Here is a 10,583-nt window from a genome sequence, read left to right on the forward strand (position 1 = left end):
CACATCCATCATTCCAAAAAGAATCCTAAGGAAAACATTTTCTAATGGGTGAAACATCAAACACAAAAAGAGCTTGTATGAACTCAAAATGAGTTTCTGCAGCACCCGTTATTTACAGTTACCTGCACATAAAATTCTGCACAAGACCAAATGCTGATTTAAATTCAGTGCATTTTGATATTTTGCATTGCATTTTATCACAAAAGCTTTTATTTATGCCCCAACAGAGTGGACTTTAGGATGCTTGATTCAATCATCATCGTCAACAATCATGTTTGCATGCATTCAAAAAGCCAAATGGGGGCATCAGTCTGAGGGTAATATCAAACCATTACAAATCTGCCCTTGAGCACCCTCAAATACCTGGAAAGATCCACATGTGCATGTTGTGAAATGACTGTCTTTGGATGTGGGAGGAACTAATTCTGCAATATAAAACAGTGGTTGCCATTCATCTTCTCTAAATTTGCTTTCTGAACTGCACACAGAGAGTGAGCCCTACACATCTACAGCCATGAAGACTGTCATATTGAAAATACTCTGCGTACTTCTCTTTGCGGTGTTCGCCTCTGCTGAAGTTATGCCCATGCCTGATTTTGACCTCGAAAAGGTTACAAAATTTACCTTGCAATTTTACTGCAAAATACTATAAATTAAGGTATCTCAGTTTTATCTGAGACTTTTGGGGAAGTCCGAGACGAATAGTTAGGAATAATTTTAGACGTGTTATATTCATGTTTTCCAATTCCATTCTCTGCAGATGGGAGGAAAGTGGTATCTTGTTGGCTTTGCTACAAATGCAGAATCGTTTGTCAAAAGTCACAAGGCTGACATGAAGATGGGAACTGCCATGCTGGTGCCTACCAAAGATGGAGACCTTGAACTCACTTACACTCATCTAAAGTAAGCAAGACACCACAGGTAAATAGGGTAAAACAATCGATAAATGTAGTTAATAATAGTTGAAATTCTTGGCAGCTAGAAAAAAAATCACTGTATTTTTAGCAATAAAATATTAAGTAAATCAGGCAGATTTTATATTGACAAAGTGCTCTGTAAAAACCTTTAGAATATATAGACAGACACACAGACAGCTAGATATGACTTGAAGTTATGGAAGTAAAATCTCAAACTTGACTAGTGCATGAAAAAACAATAATTTAGTAGTAGTATCTTGCCTTGAAGAATGGTCTTGATGATTTGTTCTCATGCTTACAATAAAATTCATTTTAAGTGCTTCATTTGTTTCTTAGTAGTGATGGTTCCTGCTTCAGAATGAATAATCTTGCCAAGAAAACTGACATTCCTGGACTCTTTGTCTTCTACAACCAGCGTAAGTCTTCCTGCATTTGCCTTTAGCTAATGGTCAGATTGTTCTTAATCATCATTGGCCTAAATGTATCTGATTCTATCAGGTTGGGGAAATGACAACGACATGCGCGTGGTTGATGCTATATTTGATGAGTATGCGATCGTTCACACCATCAAGACCAAGGAAGGGAAATCTGAGATTCTCAACAAACTCCACAGTAAGAGCTCACTTCGTCTAAATTTCACAATATAGCTGAAACAATTTTTTGAAAAGATGCTAAACGTACTCTGAACATGTCACGGTCACAGGTCGTACCACAAAAATAACTGAGGACTTGAAGGAGAAGTTTAAGCAGTTCTCCCTGGACACTGGCATCCTTGAGGAAAACATTGCTATACTTCCAATGAACGGTACATTTTCTCAATTCTTGCTGTCACTCATACAATAACTGTTTTTTGAAAACTAACATTTAACTACTGTTTTGCAGGTGAATGCTAAGTTGCTTAAGTGTCTCATCAACCACAGAAAGATTTCACCTGAAAATGAAGACCTTCTTTCTCATTTGTTCCTCTATGTGCCTTAAACACATGCATTCTGTTCACATCATGATAAATTAATTTCCTATAGTGCTCCTGCAAAGAAATCTCAAGCAGCATCTCATGGTAAGAGAATGCAATGATCAATATGTCGCACCTCTAAATATTAACTTTTTTCTTTGGTGGTTTTATTACTGCTGTTTGATTAAATAGGTTTACAAATGACAAAATGTTGATGTGTTACATTAAAATTCTCCATTTATATTTAATTTCCACTTCAATAATAATAATAATAATAATAAACCTTTCTGGATGCAAAATACTGTTAATTACTTCTGTATTTACCTCTGCAAATATAAGAGGACTATTTAAAGTGCCCCATTACACCGATTCTGAACTGCCTGAAACAAGTCATCAGTTATTCCGAACTTTTGTAGGTTTTGTGAAAATTTTTTATAATTTCAGCCTATGTTCCTCCATTGCCTTCCCACAAATAACATCTAATTTGACCCACCCTCAAACACTGTTTTTACCCGAGACTTGGAAGATTTTGGTTTGTGTTGTCGACATGTTGAGAAGACACTGTTTTCTTGGCATAATGTTGACCAAATTTCTGTTTGACAGAGCTAAAAAATGTCAGTTTGAAAGTGTTTTTGCCTCTTTGAGAACTGGCTCAAGGAATGTACAAAATATGTACCAAGTTTGGCCCCAAAACATTCCTGCTGAAAGTGTGTTATTGCAAACAGAGTAATTTCCATTGTCTGCAAATAAAATGGAAGGTTTGTACTGATAAAAGGTCATTCGGCACATTTTCAGCAAGTGAGTCTCTCTCTCCTCCAGCTACATTAGTTTAGATAGAATGACCTGTGCCATAAGGCAATGTTTCTCCTTTTATTTTGTCTCATTTGTTTGAGGTCAGGATTTGTGCTGTTAAAAAAAGTGGCTTTAGGAGGGAGTGAAGGTTTTTACTGTAATAGATTCTTGTGATAAGTGTGAATGTGATAGCACTGATATCTGCACTGGGTCTTTATTGGTGCGTTCAGGCTGGCTGGGAGGAAATGAATCAAAAGATGGATGCCATGTAAAGAGACATCATATTTACTTCTCAAGGAAAATGTGAGAGATATGATGGTGCTTCAGTGTAAAGGATAGTCGTGTAGAGGTTTATAGGTTAGTTTCTATTGGGAAGGAGTGTATCCACTGATATGTTTCAGAAAATTACAAAAACAATATCTCTCTTCCCTCATAGTTCAAGGTTAGTACTATGTTAGTATTAGAATTGTGTAAATCTGACAAAACCTCTTTGGTATTGTTACAATGTTGGTAGTATATGTAAATGAACATTGTTCACTGGTTCTCTGTGTTACCTGGACTGAGAGTCACATTTATTTATTAGCAAAAGTCTTTTGACAGCTCCAGGGCTTTCATTAAAACTACAGATTATATTTCTGCATTTTTGTATCCCCTCCCACGGACAGTTGGATCGACTGAGGGTTATTAACAGAACAGTTATTGTATTATCACTCAATATTATATTGTATAATGTCTACTCTTTAAACAGTATTATGGTAAAAATGTAACTCTATAGCTTTCTTACCTGTATGCAACGGCATTTTGCTTCTGGTGGAACTGACAGAATGGCTGTTTCTTTCAGTTTTTCTGTCCTGTTAAGGTTAACCCTTAAATGCATGAATGCATTTCTCCAATCATTCTTACATATTCGGGTCTTTATCGACCCGGATCTATATCTAACACGGAAGGATCTCTACCTGTCGCGATAATATAAAACTTCTCTGATATTAGAGTAACAATTACAGAAGAATAAAATAAAGCATATTTTGTTACCTTTTGGAGCTTGAAAGGGCTCGGTTTGAGCAGATGTTTTATGCCATCCCCACTGTCCTCGTCAGAACTCATTTCCCAGTAAATTCAGCAAATAATAGGCTAGTTTTATGTTTGAGTTCACGAATATGAACGCATTCGCAATCTCAAACGTATTCTCAAAACTATATAATTTTCAACATCTTCAAAATCAATATTTCGATCGCTAACAGCTTCACCAGATCCATCCAGTAACAATTACAGTCATATTTGGTTGCGTTCAGTACTTGCTCTGCAGTAAATTGCTAAACCATTTCATGTTTTTCTTATTATTTCATTTTCTGTCTGAATGAGTCGTCACTTCAGCATTGTGTATCAGACATTGCCACTTTGTGGAATAAAGGTGAATTGCACTTATTCCGTCATCTAAGATTAAATTATTGTTGTGAAGAAAAAATATATGTACACTCATACACACCTCGTGTCATTAGCGACCCTGTACAATTTTTACAAAAAATGAATACAAAAATAGGCATTCTTTTATAATTTTATGATTTTTTTCTAGTTATATTCTTTATAATGAATTGATTGAGGAATACCAAGAAGGTTGATGTCTAACTTTAAAAAATGAATGAGGAGGAGGGTAGTGAATGACCCGAGGTATGCATTTAAGGGTTAAGAAAATCGGTCTTTCTGATAAATAGAAAAGTTGCACAGTATACCGTCTTTATTAAATGGCCAATATTTCAATACTGTATGTGAAACAAAAGTGAGAATTTATGTTTCTGCATCTTCACATTCCAAGAAATATCCTTCAGGAATCAGTAGAAGGTTATGAGAATGAACAACATCACAGATAATAATCAAGGTATATTTCAAAGTCTTGTTTGGTCGTATAGTGGATTTTTCTTTTTCTGTGTTAGGTTTGGTATTCACAATATGAACTGTTGTTCATAATAAAACCACTATAGATTTTTTTTCTTTAGAAATATATACAGTACTGTTCATAAAGGGTACAGCCTTGCAATCATGATCAATGGGAGATATATTTTAAAACAATTTGTTGATGACCTGTTTGCTGTATATTAAATATATACCCAATCATCCATCTATCCATCCATTCTCCAAACAGTTTTTCCTAAGGTCGCCGGAATACTGCAGCCTACAGAAATATATCACAAAGAGCATAATATTTTTTGGTTCCTTTTAAATAAATAGAAAAATAATGTCTTTTGCCAGAAAAACTATTGGCTGTACGTACCAGCTTAACTGACCCTCCATCATAAAGATAAGACTGACTTCCGTTTTACTGCACAGTCTTCTATTCAAAATGGGCTTGTGCTTGATTACTCTCCGTTCAAAACTAAACATGAATGATTGGAGCACTTTTATGTCCCATGTCATTTTGACTTACACTCCTATTCCGGCTCATTATTGCTGCCTGCTGGGAATGCTTTTTAGGCTATTGTCAGAGCTTTACTGGTATGGTGAATTGTCTAGACGGGACAATAGCTTTCAGGCATGCAAATGGTATGTTTGTCATATGTAGCATAAAATGTCTCACTTGTTAAGGCTGTATTAGAGCATAAAAGCAACCCTGCAGAAAAAGACAAAGTGCAAATTAATGATCTAAAAAAAGGTTCCCATTGTTTTTACAAATCTGTCCAATAGTGACATAAATCTGGTGTTCATGTGGCACAGAGCACTTCAAAATTATTTTATTGTATAATTCGCAAGTTCGCCTGACCATTCAGTCTGAATCGTTTAATGGTAAAACAAACTTAGCTTGCTGTCCGAGGCTCTGCTTGACCGCAGAGTTAACCCACCCCCCACCCCACCCCCTTGAGAAAAAGGAATGGGATCAAAAGCATTCCAGAATCAAACCTGCATCTCCATGGTTCTAATAACATATATTGATTGTTTAAACTAATCCATTAGTGTTTAGAAGTAAAAGTATTACAAATATTACTTGTTATTTTGTTCTGGGTTGTATAGTTCATCGATGACACACAGACATAAATACATTCACACTCACACTGGAAAATTGAGTGTATTCAAATCATCTATGCTGTATGTCCTTGGATTATGTTGGAAATCGGAGCACCAGCACAGGGAAACCATGCAAACTCCACACAGAAAGGCCTCATGGGACTTAAACCAGGGATCCTCTTGCTTTGAGGCAGATTCAGTCCGTGTGGAAGTGAGTTTTTTTGAAGAGTTTTGAAATTCAGGCCATTTTCTGAATGCCACCACTGAGAATATAAATTGCTTGAAACTGAATTTTCCATCCTTGGCCACATGCTCACTCTCAAGGTTCAGACTGCATCATGACGTCTTTAAATGAAGCCTCTTCTGCCCTCTTCAGGACTGATGGCAATATTAGAAGTGCTCAAAGAAAATCTATTTCAGCTAAAGGTGCTGTGCTGCCTGTCACATTCCATTATACTGGAACTGAGAAGAGCACATGTCCAGTTACATTTCAGAGTGTGAATTATCTGGAACTTGACCACCAGATTTTTGCTGCACTTCTGTTAACGGACTTTTTGATCCACAACTATGATCTCTCCTGCCAAGTACTAGCAATTAATTTTTTTTATTTGTCCAATTTTTCTTCCAATGCCACCCTGTCACCCATACTCCAGGCCATTACTGTTCTGTTAAAAATAGGAAGTTTAAGACTGAAATGAGTTCCTGGCTTTCTCTGACTTGAATGGCACCACTCCAGTTATTCCCACAGCAGAGGTGCTGGGTTCACATGGGACCTGAGGAAAATTACATATTTTCCACTCTGCCATTACAGTCACATATGGCTGAAAAAAGCTGGAAATTTCTTCCTCCTGACTTATACCTCTAGAGCAGGGTTCAGGAAAATAGTGTTTCTAGTGTGCGTGATTTCTCACAGCTGAAAGTTGTTTCCATCTATCTGTATTGCCAGAGACCCACGTTAATAGTGTAAAAGGTTTTTCCTATAATGCACATTCCACCCAGTGGCTGATAGCCTCAGGTGACCTTAGAAGAGAAATGCAATTATAGGGGAGAGGTAACGCTCTATTGTTTCTGAAGGCTCACTCTGTCTCTCATGCTCTGTGTGAGGTTAAGTGTAGCCACTATATGTTCTTTCATATTACTGTACTTCTCAGGTCTATGAAGTAGTGACAATACCCTGTATTTCTACATTCTACACAGGAATAAGTATTAAATATCTATCACTTTTCCTCACATAAGAATCATAATGGAGTATTGTTTGTTCGTGCAAAACCTGCAGCAATACCGTGAAATGTTCCTGGGTCAACATATTTTGTTGATCCTGGAACAACATTTCTACCCCTAAACCTAATCCTACCCATAACTTATCCCTAAAATCAGAGGGAAATGAATAACAATGTGGTAGAATCACCTAACCCTGATTGTAAGCCTCTTGACATAAACTGTAAACTTGTCCCTCAAATTTGATTGAAATGTTGTTCCAGGAACAACAAAGACGTTGTACGTTCACCGCTTCCTCGAGAAGCTTCCTAATGTCTTTTCAGCTTCAGTACGTCAGCTCAGCCTCCTCATGTCCTTTCACTTCAGCTTCCTAATGTCCTCTTACAGTAGCTTCCTCAAGTATTTTCAGCTTCCTAATGTCCTTTCAGCTTCATTAAATCAGATCAGCTTCCTCATGCCCCCTCAACTTATGTTGTTTCAGCTTCATTACATCTCAGCTTCCTAATGTCCCTTCAGGTTTCCTCAGTCTACACGCCTGCACACATACGCATTCAAGAGAATTCATAGAGAAAACAGAGAAAAAAGGCTGTTCTTCCCTTTTGCCAAATAGGTAAGAAAACTTCAACACCCATAATGCACTGGGCATGTTGCCATCCAAGGCCACTTCCATGAGTCTGATATGAATACACTTACTGGAGTCAAATACCACTTTGCTTTAGTAGGAAATACTTCTTAGCAAACTTTTAGTCATAATTGGTTCGACTTGTATTGTTCCCGTAAGCAAGAATTCAAAGAGTAAATAAACGTTTAGCGGGAGTGAGTGACTTTCAGTTTCCAGTGAAGGATCCAGGGCTGGGTTTCCCGAAACCTTCTTAACTCTACGTCGTTCTTAAATTATACCTTAAGCTGTACCTTAACGTAGGGCTGGGCGATATATTGCATGCGATTCTCACGCGCATTTCATCAGTAAAGCCGGTTCCCTGATTACCGCTAAATCGCCATCACCTGCTTTCAAATGGAGCGCCTTTTAATAGACAAAGCCGTAGTTCACGGAGAAGCCACGCAAAATTGCGTTCAGTATCGAAGATGAATCGACTTCGATAATGAACCCGATTTTGCGTGGCTTATCAGTGAACTACGGCTCTGTCTATTAAAAGGCGCTCCATTTTAAAGCAGGTGATGGCGATTTAGAGGTAATCAGGGAACCGGCTTTACTGACGAAATGCGCATGAGAATCGCATGCGATATATCGCCCAGCCCTACCTTAACGTTAATAATACGTGTTTCCCGAAAGTTAGTTAAGTATACCTCCTGTAAGTTATACTTTCGTAAGGTTGGTCTGGACCACTCTTAGCTATACCTTATCACTATTGACAGTCAATATGAATATAATTCTGAAGCTGTAATACACCCAGTGTTCGATTAGGATTATGGCAAAGAATAAAATGCAAAGATTCACTGCTAAATTCAAATGTGCTTTAGCGCTGATCCAGAGACAGATGCGCACTCGCGCTTGTCATGTGTCACAACTATTCTGTGTTTTTTTAACTTCATCAGGTTTATTTTATGTTCCAGATATTTAAATACACATTGGAATAAAGTAGGCTACTGCATAAAAAGACATTTATAGTTTGTTAAAATCAAATTCCATACACTGATGTCTACGGAAGCTGCACCAATAACCCTTTCAATTATATAATTTGACAAAGTGTTTTATTTATATCAGATACACATTGTTTATGAAACAATAAAGTTTAGTCTTTTCTTGTACCAGTTCACCGGCCACATACTTTTATGTATTTCGGGCAAGATTTCGTAAATCCGACAGCTCTGAATTGCGGTGCAAACTCATCGCGCGACAAAACACATTCACTTTCACATATTTTACAATTGGAATATATCATAGAATTCATGATATAGTTAACAAATTTTTGAATATTTTGAATAAAAAAATTAAAAAACGATATAAACGCGACATGTCTGTCAGCTGCATGAAATTCTCCAAGGAATTCAAACTTTGTTCTAAAATAACGGTCGCCTTAAACTCAGGTTCAGGTGTTTGATGGCCCGCAGCCACTGTTTACATCGCTCCAAATCTTTAACTTAATCGGAAAATGATGGAAACTTACTTGTCCTTTCCTGGATTTGGGTGTACATCCAGGTACAAAGCAATTTAGCACCATTTCGCTGTAAATGTATGAACTAACTCACGATTTATAGAATTAATATGTAACAAAGCAAGCCTAGTTGTTTGAATTTTCCTGGTAATGCCGCCTGTAACCGATAGGCGTGGTTTGGGCGTGGCCTCGCAAGGGCAGCAAAACATGTGCATTCTGGGAGTTGTTGTCTTTCATCCACATTAGTCAAAAATACATTTTCTGCCTTTTCTCAGTCTAGAAAGCTCCAAATTCAAAAATAATTTCACATTTCTACTACATAAATGACCAATTTTAAATACACATTCATCTTTCCAGGGGTGAAGTACCGCTTTAAGTTTGCTTTGCTTCCTTTCAGTTTCCTTATGTTTCCTAAACCTCCTCAAGTCCCTGCAGCTTCCTTTCAGTCAGCAGTGAAAAAAGATGTTTCAGTGAGGATGCTGGCAGTTCCAGTAATTCACTGGAGGAAATTGTTCTTTCTAATAAATTGGTTTAGGTTGAAATTGTTTGTTTAAGCCCATCACCAGCTAAACTCACTCCACTTTGTCTGCTATTTCATGCGTATTCATTCCATTCGCCATATGTATGTGTTCCCTGAAGACTACAAAGAAGCATGCCCCTGAAATTAGAACAGCAAAGAGTACGAGCTTCCCGGAGTGTCCTCCAGTGCTAAAACTAATATTGCAAGATAATTATCATGGATTTTTACAGCATGCTGAGCACATTTGTCCTAAAGGGGAGTCTGTCAGCGTTTCTGCAGATGGAATTTGTATTTTATTAGCTCACAGTAAAATTGCCATCTACAACAGGAGGATTAAAACAATCACCCAGTTTTATAGTTAGAGGAATAGGTCATATAAAAATGAATGCATGAGCAGAGATGCAGATATGGACAGGGAAACAGATTCAGTTGGGGTTTATAAATGACAGGTTTTAAAATGAGCTGATATTTCCTTGTGAGAAATTTTGGATGTAATTCCGAGCAAAAAAAAAAAAAAAATCCTTTCTAGAGGGATGATAGAAAAGTGATTTACCTTGTCTCTGAGGGAAAATTTACACATCTGAGGGCTAGTGATTTTGAACAGTACAGATGGCATTTGGTAAATGGCAAAAGATGGTCCAATTCATTTCTCAGTTCACATGCATCGCAAATTCAATTTGAATAACAGATTTATGGCAACAGATGTGCGAGGACGATAGATGTCGTGGATGATCATAATTCTTTTGCCAGTTGTTTCCACAGTGGCATGATCTCTAATTATGGTTATTTTACAGCATTGTCCATCACATTAGTCTTATCACAATTATTCTGTTTCAGTTGGAAACATTTAGTCAAGGGTCAAAATGACGAGTTGTCAGTTTGGGCAGGATTACTACACCCAAAGGAGGTCTATGATACCTGGAGAAAACTGTTAGCATTCCCATTCATCTTAGGCAAGGAACCACATGCACTGAGCTTTTATGTACTTTGTGTACATTATGCAGATTTGAAAAAGTTGCAAGTTTGCTGTTGCAAAAAAAAAAAAAAAAAAAAGAGAGAGAGAGACATGC

General features: G+C 37.2%; 1 protein-coding gene across 2 annotated transcripts; it reads left to right on the forward strand.

Moving 5' to 3' along the window:
* Window positions 1–448: 448 nt before the first annotated feature.
* On the forward strand, window positions 449–2,643 carry LOC125269051 (lipocalin-like). 2 transcript variants are annotated; one of them, XM_048191773.1, is made up of 6 exons: window positions 449–610; window positions 761–903; window positions 1,254–1,333; window positions 1,416–1,529; window positions 1,621–1,722; window positions 1,800–2,643. In XM_048191773.1, exons 1-6 carry the CDS (start codon window positions 515–517, stop codon window positions 1,808–1,810), a joined length of 546 nt encoding a protein of 181 aa, XP_048047730.1. In that variant the 5' UTR covers window positions 449–514; the 3' UTR covers window positions 1,811–2,643. The 2 variants fall into 2 exon arrangements, with proteins under 2 accessions (XP_048047730.1, XP_048047731.1); XM_048191774.1 differs by having other exon boundaries at window positions 1,257–1,333.
* Window positions 2,644–10,583: the final 7,940 nt, after the last annotated feature.

The sequence above is a fragment of the Megalobrama amblycephala genome, linkage group LG5, assembly GCF_018812025.1.
Source record: "Megalobrama amblycephala isolate DHTTF-2021 linkage group LG5, ASM1881202v1, whole genome shotgun sequence".
NCBI classification, from domain to species: Eukaryota; Metazoa; Chordata; class Actinopteri; order Cypriniformes; family Xenocyprididae; genus Megalobrama; species Megalobrama amblycephala.